This window comes from Doryrhamphus excisus, chromosome 10, assembly GCF_030265055.1.
Source record: "Doryrhamphus excisus isolate RoL2022-K1 chromosome 10, RoL_Dexc_1.0, whole genome shotgun sequence".
Classification (NCBI taxonomy): Eukaryota; Metazoa; Chordata; class Actinopteri; order Syngnathiformes; family Syngnathidae; genus Doryrhamphus; species Doryrhamphus excisus.
The window spans coordinates 10180080-10192854 of NC_080475.1; the positions used below are offsets into that span (position 1 = coordinate 10180080).

At 41.9% G+C, this 12775-nt stretch overlaps 1 protein-coding gene across 1 annotated transcript; it reads left to right on the forward strand.

Annotated features, from left to right (window-relative positions):
• Positions 1 to 550: 550 nt before the first annotated feature.
• Positions 551 to 7975, forward strand: samhd1 (SAM domain and HD domain 1). Its single transcript, XM_058083587.1, has 16 exons — positions 551 to 862; positions 933 to 999; positions 1117 to 1189; positions 3000 to 3160; positions 3228 to 3343; positions 3414 to 3484; positions 4399 to 4557; positions 4650 to 4750; positions 4820 to 4928; positions 5069 to 5160; positions 5250 to 5365; positions 5516 to 5655; positions 6420 to 6515; positions 6591 to 6695; positions 6876 to 7013; positions 7103 to 7975. The coding sequence occupies exons 1-16, from the start codon at positions 679 to 681 to the stop codon at positions 7232 to 7234; spliced, it is 1860 nt and encodes a 619-aa protein (XP_057939570.1). The 5' UTR covers positions 551 to 678; the 3' UTR covers positions 7235 to 7975.
• Positions 7976 to 12775: the final 4800 nt, after the last annotated feature.

Consider the following 12775-nt stretch of genomic DNA (forward strand, 5'->3'; position numbering starts at 1 on the left):
ATCTAGCTCTGCTTGGTCTATAAATGATGATATAGTTGCTTTAAATAATATATCTTTGTTCATCTATCTATGCTAACGATTTATAGTGACAGGAAAGTGTATTTAGGTATATTTATATATTTTTGTGGCATTTTTATTTGGTGGTGTGGCGCAATTTTTAATGTATTTGCCTTGGCATATTAAAGGTTAGAAAACGCTGCTTAGCTGTCAACATGAAGTGTTCCTGAACGCTTTGTATTTATATCTGGCTCCACCCACCGCACGCCAACCAATGCCAAACACGCAAAAGAAATGTTCATCAATGCGAATTATAAACCGGAAACAGCGTGCAGCATGTTCCACTCGTTAAAAATAAAGTGATTTAGACGTACTGATATGTCATATAAAATCTCCCCTGCGACTCTAGTCTGATACTAAATTGGTAAATTAGCGTATTTGCAAGTGTAATAAATGAATATGCTAACAGAAATACGTTTGATTTCGACCTACGAAAAGGTTTTTTTTTTACTTTGAAAGTCATTACCGGAAACAAGCGCTTGTCAAAGAGTGTACACAAGGAGAAACGAAACACAGTTTTTGCCTCCTTACCGCCCGGTACTTTTAAGCTTCCAGCTTCGTAGCTACCTCATCATTCGTGGTTTCATTCACTCCGGTTGTAGCAGTCTTCTAAATGTCAACATGGCTAACCGTAAACGAACCTTGGCGACTCCGACGAGCGACGATGACTTGATGAAAACGCCGGAGAAGAGAGTGTCAGCGGTCCGACAGCTGTGTGACTCGGACTACTCTCAATGGGGAATCGAGGAAACATGCCGGTACCTTCGAGAAGAAGGTCTGGGAGAGTGGCAAAATGTGTTTAGAGGTTGGTGGCATTTTGTTTTTTGAATTTTTACAATTTTACAGGTTTTTAACGTTATTTTCTCTTTCATCAGAACATAAAGTCATTGGTGTGGAGCTGCGACGTCTCAACAGGGAGGACCTGGAGAAGATTGGCATTGAGTGAGTTCTAATGCTGCTAAGAATGACATTAGGGGATCCAATACAAGATCTGTGTCTAAACCAATACTTCTTTCTCCATAACATCTCATATTTTTTTGTTTATTATTCTATGTCAAGGTCTCTTGAAGACCAACTTCGGATCCTCCAGAGCCTGAGGAAGCTGTGGTTTGAATGTCCTCAAACAAACAAGGTTCTTTCTCACGTTTTGTTTTCAATGCCTTACAGATAAGAACATACAATGGAGCTTGTAGGATAAACAACAAGATGATTGTTGGAGTGGTTCTCATCATTAAGAAGCAATTGCGCAAGAGGGATGTGCAGTATCGTTTATGTAGTAATGAAACCTAAAGTGAAATATGAGACGAGGCGATACACAAGAGGATCATACCTAACTTAAAATCAGATACACATCCTGTGCAGGTGATGCTTTTAAAAAAATGAGGTGTGTTGCATTGCAAGGTTTACAGTGTGCGTAAAGCACTTAATAACCCTCCTCTTGTGTTAGCGTCGGCACAATGCATAAAAAGAATCACATAACATTTGTTTATTGCATTAAAGGCTTTTTGACTTTGTAAGGAAACTCTATTTCAACAAAATATAAACAAAAAAAAAACATTTTAAAATGGTCTGGTTGAAATTATGACCACTGTATTGTTGTTAAGGTCGGTTTCGACCCGGTTTATATAATAATATAACTATAAAGCAATATTTTCAGCCACAACTGAAATCATAAGTGTATAATTAGCCAACACAATGACAACCAGCTACTCTTCTCATCATGTAAGCTTCAGGGGATTCTCATTTTGACCGCTTTTCCAGTATACATGTGAGGTGAATTCACTCATTTGATGATGGCTGATTTCACATTTACAATTTGGATCATGGAAAGAATGGCAGGAAGTACAGTGAACCAAGATCTGGACATGTTCTGCTTTTTGATTTCCGTTTATACTAAAGTTCTCTTCCTTAAAACAATCACTTTTTCTACCATTTCTTGACATTAATATATATGGGTCAAAATTCACCCCAACACCATAGATGTTTCTTTAGTGATGTCAGGTTTAATCACCAAACATCTGTGAAGCAATCTGCTCAAAGAGGACAAAGAGACGTGAGATATTTTACTTGCAAGGAGAGTGATTGAAGTCTGCTCAGTAACAACCTCCAAACCAACTCTGAAACAGCCTTCACTCTCCTGCCTTTTTATTTAGGAATGCCCTAGGTCACATGAGGCCTCAACTGCTACGGGAAGGGTGTGCTGACTATCCAGTTGAGACCATTTAAAAACAAACCACTATCTGCCTCATGCACACATGCTTCTGCTCGAGCAATCAACTGCCCCCTTCTGCTGGTGCCACACCCTGCAATAAAAGCAAGTCATGCATACATACACATAGAACAAAGCTATACCTATCTTACCAACTTGTAGCTAGAAAGGCAAACAGCTAGATCAGCAAATTGGATAACTTATCTACAACAGTTCCAACAAGTGATTAATACTAAAATGAGAAAATAAATAAAACTAATTTATTTAAGAGAGTAATAGCCAGGTAACAAAATAATTTTACCATTTTTCGAAATAGAAATTGAGGGGTATAGTGACAAAAAAAAGGCCTACATGCCCACACCAAAAGTATTAAAAGCAACATTTTCATGGATGAGGAAGCCTAAGAAGGTAACCAAGACATGAGAAGCAAATTTGATGGTAACTTATTGTTTTTAGTGTATTTTATAGCTGATTTAATAATACATGCGTCAAAACCAACCCATTAACATTAGAGATGATATCAGAAAGCTACATTACATGTATTATAATTCTAAATAGTTATACCGTAGTCCGGTCTTTCCTGTTCTAATGAGACAGCTTTTCTCAAAACAAAAAGTATCATGTTATAATCTTGTGTAATAATGACGGTAATAATGAAGCAATGACAGGGCGTCGCCTTGTGTATAATTAATTACGACTTGCATATCGATGGTTTTGTGTTGCATTCTTTCAGGTCTTTAATGATCCCATCCACGGACATGTTGAGCTCCACCCACTTCTCGTCAAAATCATTGACACTCCCCAGTTCCAAAGACTCCGAAATATCAAACAGTTAGGAGGGACGTACTTTGTCTTCCCTGGCGCATCCCACAATCGTTTTGAGCACTCCATCGGGTATGCATGTTTATGTCTGTGGGCGTGTTAGCATGCATTATCCATTGTGTGTTCTTCTCTGTTTCAGAGTGGGTTACTTGGCAGGACAACTCGTGAAAACACTCAATGAAAGGCAACCCGAACTTCTCATTTCTCGGCGAGACATCCTGTGTGTGCAAATAGCCGGGCTTTGTCACGATCTGGGTTGGTTCTGCTTGCACGCTGGGTGGGGTGAAATTGACTAAGTGAATAACTTTCATTTCCTCCTCACTAGGACACGGGCCTTTTTCACACATGTTTGATGCCAAGTTCATTCCAAAAGCACGCCCTGATATTTCCTGGAAGGTAACTGTCCTGTAACTTAATAGAAGTTGTCAAGTATCAACAGTATGAAGTGTAATGCAGTTACCAAATGAGAGCATACGGGTAATATGAATTTGAAAACACAGAAATTAAAGCGGACCTATGATGCTTTTTCCACTTTTCTGACCTATAAATGCAGCTAGAATGTTGTATTCTCGTGGTAAACGATGCCAAAGTTTCAGAAAATGAGATTTGCGCTTTTGGAAGTGAGCCGTGAAAAAAATCGGGGTGGCTCAAAAATGTTCTGTTTTGAGAGGGAGTTGCAAAAGTGTTCCTTTGTGATGTCACAGAGGAGCGGGCGTGTCCTTATGGTCGTGGCTCTCAGCCAGGCGCCGTCCCCGAAGCTCTGCTTCTGTGTTTATGTTGCTAGCTATGTGCTAGCTAGTGTTTCTTTGGGTGTAAGTGAAAGCCACATTTGTTTACAATTTACAATAATTTACAAAATGGGTGGAATAAAAAAAAATACAGCTGAATATATTTTGTAATATCTATAAAGTTTTCTGTGCTGGTTATTACGTGTTGCTGCTCTATAGGAGTCCACAACTTAATACAAAGGGTAAAAAAATTAACATAAAAGGACCCCTTTAAACAATAAAATAACAATAATCTGAGTCTAATCTAAATCATTATGATACTATAATTTCCTTATTCCCATGACTGGCTGGCATCCATTGCCTCCCACCCAAAGTCACCTGGGATAGGCTCCAGCATACCCCTGTAACTCTAGTGAGAATAAGAGGCATAGAAAATGGATGGTTGAATGAAATGCATTATGGGAAGAAGATAGAATAGTAATTGTAAACTTGTATTGCTACTTGTATATTTCTTAGCTACCCTTTGCGAGTGTGGTATTTTTGCAAGCACGACTTAAACAGTGTACCATTGTCAAATTGCAGCACGAGAAAGCATCGATTGACATGTTTGACTACCTGGTCAACGACAATGACCTGAAGCCTCTGATGGAGGAACATGGCCTCCGCCTTCCCGAGGACCTGGACTTCATCAAGGAGCTTATTGCAGGACCTCCGACCACAAATGCAGGCCTGGTTGAAAACGTACACGTGGCTTTCACGCAGTGTCTAAAACCGGCAGTATCAACATGCAACAACACCCAGTTTGATGCCGCCGTAATGTGTTGTCTCTCTAGTGGGCCTACAAAGGCCGTCCAAAGGAAAAGTCCTTCCTCTATGAGATCGTGGCCAACAAGAGAAATGGTATCGATATGGACAAGTGGGACTACTTCGCCAGGTGTGACTTGAAAAGACTCATTTCATGTTTGTTTACTCGAATCCAACTCGGCTGTTCCTATTTTGTCAGAGACTGCTACCATCTGGGAATCCAGAACAACTCGGACTATCGTCGTTTCCTCAAGTTTGTGAGGGTGTGTGAGGAGGACGGACAGAAGCTAATTTGCACTCGAGACAAGGTGCCACTATTATTTTATTTATGACTTTTTTTTTTAAGTCTCAGGATGAGATCTTTCATCGAAACTCATTAGAAACTGCAAAATTATGGACCCTTCAGGAGCCCCCGTGCAACTCTTTTCTAAATTATGTTTTTTTTCAGGAGGCGGGCAATCTGTACGACATGTTCCACACGCGTAACTGTCTCCACAAGAGAGCTTACCAGCACAGAGTGGGCAACATCATAGAAACCATGTGAGATGAATGAACTCCTAATTCTTGAAGATATCTGAATTATTCATGCCTGAATGAGACCTAATGTCATGTTGATTGTGACCATTCAGGATCAATGAGGCGTTTTTGAAGGCCGATAAGCACATCCAGATCCCAGGCTCAGGTGGTAAGATGTTCACGCTCTCCACAGCCATAGATGACATGGAGGCCTACAGCAAGCTGACAGGTTGTTCATGTTTTGTTTTTTTTTCTGTGTGAAATTTGTGTATGATTTCCTGTTTTCTTGTTGCACGGATCGCTAAATAGTTAAATAATAATATGTCATAAAAAGCAAGAAAACATCGCACATATTGTCAGTTCACCGTCTTTCTTGTAGATCACGTATTTGAACAAATACTCTACTCCTCCACCCCGGAGTTGGCCGAGGCACGACAGATTCTGCACAACATTCTTAGGCGCCGTCTCTACAAGTTTGTGGGCCAAACCCAGAGTGAAGAACCCTTGGTAGTCACTCAGGTGTGTTCTTTAAGCTTTACTTGGCACAAAAAGAAAAATACTCTGATCCTTAATCATCAGTTGCCTTGGACACTAACTGAAGCTCTTCTGCTCACAATGAGTGACTACTACATTTGGTACACAAATACAACGGGAGACACTGTCAAAAAATCCGGCATTTCTAAAAACACATTTGAAATGACATGTTTGTTTTGTTTTTTTGGACATGGACAAGGTGTTGTTGTCTGAGCGTACAGGCAGTGGTGAAGGTTAAGCGTACATACTGTACATATTACGTATTGTTCGGGAAATGATCCGACAGTCAACCAAGCGAAGAGCTTACAGAAGTACCACAACAACATTTCTACAGAATTTGTAACTCTATTTTGGAAGATTATAAGGGGCACCGTCGATTTTGAATCAAATTAAAGCAGCCACACTGGGAACACCCGTGGTGGGTTGGATTGCAAGGTCTATAGTGCGCGTAAAACACCTCATGTGCGGTTCCAGTAATGCCTTGCGTACTGCCACTTCTATTTTACGTGTATTATCATGCATAGTAGTGGTGCCATAGTTCACAATTTGATTGGTTTCTAACTGTCCTGTTCGGTATTCAATTTGTTTTGTCCATTGGGGGAAGGGGCACCAATATAAAATCACCACATTGATTGTACTATTTGACCAACAGTAGAGTCTAATTAAGGATTAGACTAATTGATTAGAATGGTTATTGGTTATTCCAGCATGGCTTCACTCATCTTCTTCTCCCATCTCTCCCACCAAAGAAAATGATTGATGACTGGGAGGTGGCGTTGCCAATGTCAGTTCCTCAGACTGGCCCCCTGGGGGTCACTCTGCTGCCGGAAGACTTTGTCGTTAGCGTGAGTGTCCCAACAAAACACCATCTCTCATCGGATGCTATTACTGTCCATACATGATGTTCATTTCCGTTTTAGGTCATTCATCTGGACTATGGGATGAAAAAGGAGAACCCCATCGACAATATGCGTTTCTATTGCAAGACTGACCCCACCAAAGCCATTCAGATATCTAAGGAACAGGTCAGAACTTAAAGGGGACCCCTTATGCTCATTGTGGACTCCTATAGAGCAGCTACATGCAATAACCAGCACAGAAAGCTTTGTAGATCTTCCAGAATCTGCACCCATTCCAGTATTTATTTGGGTTTCTCCCACCCAAAAACTCTTAATTACTCGAAACCTTGGTTTTCTCACTGTCAGGTTTCCAAACTTCTGCCTGAACGCTTTGCTGAGCAACTGATCAGAGTTTACTACAAGAAGGCGGATGAGAAGAGCCTCGATGCAGCCAGGAAGCACTTTGTGCAATGGTGCATCAACAACGACTTCTCAAAACCTCAGGTAACGTTTATCAGCAAATGTAAGAGAGGTCTTCAGAAGTGCCGAATGCGCGGTATATGTGAGAATAATACCGTATGTGTAACTTACAGGACGGAGACATAATTGCACCTGAACTGACTCTCCTGAAAGAGAGCTGGTCGAGCAAAAAGAAACAAAACAAGAATGAAGATGATCTGGGCTGTAGGAAGATGGATGTAAAAAAGACGCTTTTTCATAGATGAGACTATGTTGGGATCATGTGGGACTCAAAGTAGGGAGGAAGCTCTACTCATTGCTTTTTAACAAAAAAAAACAAAAAAGACTACTTTTTTACAGAAATTGGAAATTGTATTTGGATGCTTTTGAATCATAGTTTTATGGCGTTTTATTCAGTTCATGTTTACACTATCATGTACCATTAAGATGTCGGCTTTTTAAATGAGCCTTCGTGAATTGACTTTATATTCCTTTCAGGTCCTGCTTATTTGCTTTTGCACAGTTTATTCCCAAAAAAACATTTAGTGTTGGTGGGTGTGTTTGTTGTTTTGCCTGCATGCGTTTTAATATGAAAGTATGACGTCTCTTTGAATTCAGTGTTTTAGATTTATATTGAACTGAAACGGCGGATCTTTATAAAAGAAAAATCCTAAAAATGATCAAGAGTGCCCAAACGTTTTTATACCGCTGAATTTGTTCTGTGTCTTGTGTTTTCATAACGTGTACAAGCTAACAGGAAGACGAATTTTCTCTCAACTCAATTTCAACGGAAGTCCCGCCCCGCGGTGCGTCGTATCTGCCAATCACAGGTACTTTATACAGGACGGACACTAGGTGGTATCATAAGGCAGCGAATGTGTGAATGTTTCAAGCTATTCTGTGATATGAGCACACAATTGGAATAAACTAAATAGTTAAGTACTTCAAAAATGCCAAGTATATCACAGTAAAATTATCACTTATAAAGGTACGCCAAATTACCCTGACGCCTTTTAAAACAGTAAACTATAAGGCGTTGTGCTCTTGAAATAAACGTATAGAACACCAGAGGGCGCCATTGTCTCTGCCAGCGGCCTATTATTCTAACTTCAATGCATATCTTTTATGACCACCAAAATTAATATATATATATAATTTTAATGATCTTTATTAATAATAATCATTTAAGAATGCATAGTTTTATGTCAGTGATAGGTTGTTCATTGAAATAGAAAGTGAAAGTTTTGTCATTGTATAAAAAAAAAACATGGGATGAGCCTGTAATCAAACAGGAAGTATGTGGACACCAGATGCATTTTGAAAAACACACACTCTTCCTCATCCTGTGGTAATGTGGACTGGCTTGTTTCGGGACACCAGTACACACACACACACACACACACACACACAGTATAGTATTTTTATAATCTTCATCCCCTCTGACCTGTTGCCCCCCTGTTGGCGCCAGTGATCTCAGCCCTCCCTTTGTGATGCCTCAACACACACAAACACACACCGCATACACACATGGTGTACACACAGCAGCCCCCCCAACCACCCCCCCGCAAGGATAATTGAGACCAGCTGTTGCAAGGTGCCTCTACCCTCAACCCCGCACCCCTCTTTCACCTCCTGCTCCTGCACTTGCCTTCCTGGCTACTCCAAATATCCCACCCCAAAAACACTCGGCCTTTCCTTTCCTTTCTCTCCCGCTAACTCCCCCCGCCCTCCCGCATGTCCATGCGTGTTTGCCACTTCCCATCATTGTGCTGATTGACAGATAGCTTTGTTTTTGTTGTGACTTCAACTCCACTTGGGATTTATTCCTTCATTTCTTCCGACACTATTTGACACGGAGACTAAAGTAGTATAGTTGGGGAACATTTTCTGCTGTGTCATAAGGAGCCCATGTTCGGCACGCTCGCCGGCCTCCGCCGCAAGAATGTAAGCAGGAAGCACAGCAGATGGCCTACGAGATTGGAAAGCCCACCATGTTTACACATCTATGTCCGTCTTTCATTGATTATGTTTTTTTTAGTCAAGTATTAAGATTTCATACTTTGTTCGATGGTCCTTGGATGCACCTCAAAAATGAGCTAATTTTTGTGACGTCAAAACGATCCGGACTTCCTTCTATGGGCATGCCCAGATATGTTGTAGGCTTGCCCTTGCTTCTCTCTGTTTACTGTTTTAGCAATGGCTCCCATTCAATTTTAATTCAGCAGAAGTGGTTGAAGTTACTCGATTTGAATATTTTTATCTGTCAATTCATTAATTTCACAGTGGACTGTTTTGGGAACGCAGGCCAATGTAAAGATTGCTGAACCCTGACGCCTTTCCGACGTAACTTGGTGATGTGGAAGAATCAGAAGAGCAAACTGTAAGTAACAATTTATCAATCTCCGAACTGTGTTTTATTTTGTGTAAGTCATGGAACAAAAGCTGTTGTCTGTGTAGCATTATAGCGTGTGCATACATGGAAATTACACGTTCACCGATTGCTAATATCATCGGTGGGTCTGCACGGGTAGTCCCACGAATAAATTGTAATTTATTATCAACTCCTATAATGACAAAATTAGAAAATAGGGTTCGGCAGCTGTCCGGAAGTCCTCAGAAGCCCTTGGGAGTGTGACCAATCACAGCGGTGTGGCCGAATAATTGAAAACAAACTGTTTTGCTGGGAAGCAGGAAATGCAAGGAAGTGGGGTTGTAAGTTCTAGAAAGCTTTCTGTGCGGGTTATTGTGTGGAGCCGCTCTCTAGGAGTCCACAACTCAATACAAAAGGCTGAAAATAAGCATAATAGGTCCCCTAATGATAATTTCTGTACCAATATTAACATGTTAATTTTTTCATGTTTTATGCCTTTCAGGGGCACGGCATGTACCATCAAATTACAAATGGTGCATGATTTTTTGGGGGAACCAAAGAAAAGTGTATGGAGATCGTGACCTGCCCATTCAACATGCCCCCCCCCCCCCCCCCTCTCTCGGTCCAACGGTACGAGGAGCAATAACATTTGGAGCTTCTTTTGGCTGCAGGAGTAAGGTGGGTGTCACCCCCACCCCCCATCCCGACCCCCCTGCACCCCCACCCCATCCCATTCTCTTAACTAGTCTTCACAGATATCAAAATGCTGATTAGACATGATTATTGCACAAGTGTACATACGGCTGGCCATAATAAAAGGCCACTTTTATGAGTGTATTATGGTTAGTTTTTCCCAGACAAGAGACATCGGTAACAATCCAAGGTCTTCCGGAATGTGTGGAGTTTTGGGAGCGATGGAAGGGCGTCCCGAGACAGGCATGTCAGACTCTCTTTCCCAGCTGGTCTAAAGGGTTAACGGCGTGCGTGTGTGAGTCACGGCCTCTCATTAGGGGGGTGAGACACTGCGGCTCCAGACCCCCATGATAGGACTGCCGGGTGAGCCTGCGGTAATCTTGCCACTTTGATGCCCCCGACCCTCACTCCCTCCTGTGGGAGGTTAATGAGCCGCCGAGCGCTCCGCTGTTGTTGTTAGATTAGAGGTGGGGAGCGTTAAAAAGAGGTGCAAGGAAATCTTTGAGGTGGATCCTAACTCTGCCGGGGATCGGGTGACCGTGTTGTGTATATTTAGGTGCGGGGTGGGAATAATGTTGGAATAACGGGCACCTGCTTCCCAGTGTTGGTTGTGCGGATGGCGTAATGAAAGTAATGCTGCGTCTTGTGGTGTGAAAACTGACCTTAGCGCTTTTGAGCATGGCTTGTTGATTCGGGCGAGGCCAAGCAAGCCTCGGCGCGCAGGAAGAAAAAACGGCATGAGAACTTTCCAAAAAAACAGGTGCTCTTGCTTTCTTTTCTTCTTTTTCCTCCTCCTCCTCTTCTCATCATCATCATCATTCACTCGGTTTCCTCCTTCTCTGCACACCTGCTGGCCTGAGCGCTGCAGCTTTGAAGGAGGTGCAGTTATGTCACAAAGGTGAACAACTGCTGTCAATCAGTGCAGGCGGTTACCTAGGCAACACTCGGATTCTTCCAATAGCTTGATATATCTGGAATTGCATAACGGGAAAATTGGTTATTTTGAGTTAGCGGGTTCCTTAAGGATCAGACATATACAGCTCTGCTGTGACGGATCACCAGGCGACAGGTGGTAGAGCCTCACCTCGACATTCCCAACAATTCCCGATGGAATTACCCAGCTGTTTAGGATCCGAGTGATACTTTTTTTTTTTTAGTACCTTTTGTTTGACTTTTAAGATGATGAGAGAAGAGAGTTTGTTCTTCTCATTATCAGAAGCTTCCATCACGGGTTGGGTGCCAACACATGTGGGAATCCTTTCAGCATTCACCACGGGGGGGGGGGCTTTAAAACAATATACAAACTCCCAGGGAATGACTTTTTTGTTTTTTTTTTTTACATTTGACTTCATTTTTTTTTACTATGCTGCTTAGTAACTGATATGGATCCACAGGAGATGTTGAGATGTGATGAGCCTTTTTGTGTGTGTGTGTGTGTGTGTGTGTGTGTGTGTGTGTGTGTGTGTGTGTGTGTGTGTGTGTGTGTGCGTGTTTGGGCACATGTGTACGCATGCATGCCACCTAACTCTCTTCTCATCTGGTCAGGCCCTCTAGCTGGTAATCTGAGCATTGAGATTAGAAAGAAAAACAGCGGAGAAGAATGTCTTTGGTTGAACCGGGGAGGAATTTACAATGGCCTTCAGGCTGCTGTGACCTCTCCCTCCCTTTCTCTCTCTCTCTCTCTTTCTCTCGCTCTCGCTCTCACACACACAAACACTCAGATGACAGTTTAATTCCATTTAATAACATCATTTCGACACTTTGGTCGCCGTTCTTATTAGTGATGAAAACATTAGCATTGTCGAGTGTCAACAGTGATGTCACTGAGGATTCACATGCCGTGATGACCCCCCCCCCCCCCCCCCGCCTAATATACGTACGAGTCTGATAAAAAAAAAAACCCGACTAGTGTTTTAATACATGAAGTAACAGCAGCTCACAATCTAAGAACAGGCATTTATGATGCATTCATGTGAATCCGGGAAACTGAACAAACTGACAATACAGTATATATTGAGATGAACGTATGATACTTTTTCAACTTTCCTGACCTATAAATGTAGTTCCAATGTTGTATTCTCGTGTTAAAAGATGCCAAAGTTACAAATAATGACGTTTATAAGAACTCTGGGATGGCTCGAAAACCATCAGATTCAAAAGGCGTGGTCAAATTGCGTCTTTGTGATGTCACAGAGTGCCAGTTTAACGAGACAAGTCACTTTTGATGTAAACCCAATTCGAGGCGAGCTGAAGAAAAAGGAATAAACGCAACATTAATGTTTTGAACTTTGAACCAATCGCACCGTGTACGTGAATGAGGGACGACTGAGTTTCGGCGGCCAATCACAGCGCGTGAAAAACGAATACATAATTAGCATAAATACAAATAATGCTGAAATGTACTGCGTACAAACACATAAAGTCGAGACAACAGAGTTTAAAGTATGTGCCGTATTAAAAAGTGCGGAATTGTGTATTGTGATGCAAAAAGGAGGACAGTTTGTGTTACATTTGGCAACACACTTTTTTCCTTCCACGCCTTTTTCATTCCCCTTTTCTGCTTTTCACCTCCTGTTGTGTCATTCTGTCATTCCTTCTCTCCGTCTTATTTACCGCAGGTATTCAGGTCTTCAGGTATTCGCCCCTGAGGTGCTACTGGTGCTGCCGAGAGGTGCAAGGTGCACTTTTGTCCTCCTGTCAGGGCTTGTGTGGACCCGGTGTGGGTTGGCGTCGAGGGGGTGGA

Bases quoted from the DNA above. Each gene is read 5' to 3' on its own strand.
- samhd1 (XM_058083587.1), top strand. From the start codon at position 679: ATGGCTAACCGTAAACGAACCTTGGCGACTCCGACGAGCGACGATGAC. The intron at 1,000-1,116 runs GTGAGTTCTAAT...TTCTATGTCAAG, and splicing joins CTGGAGAAGATTGGCATTGA to GTCTCTTGAAGACCAACTTC. The intron at 7,014-7,102 runs GTAACGTTTATC...TGTAACTTACAG, and splicing joins ACGACTTCTCAAAACCTCAG to GACGGAGACATAATTGCACC.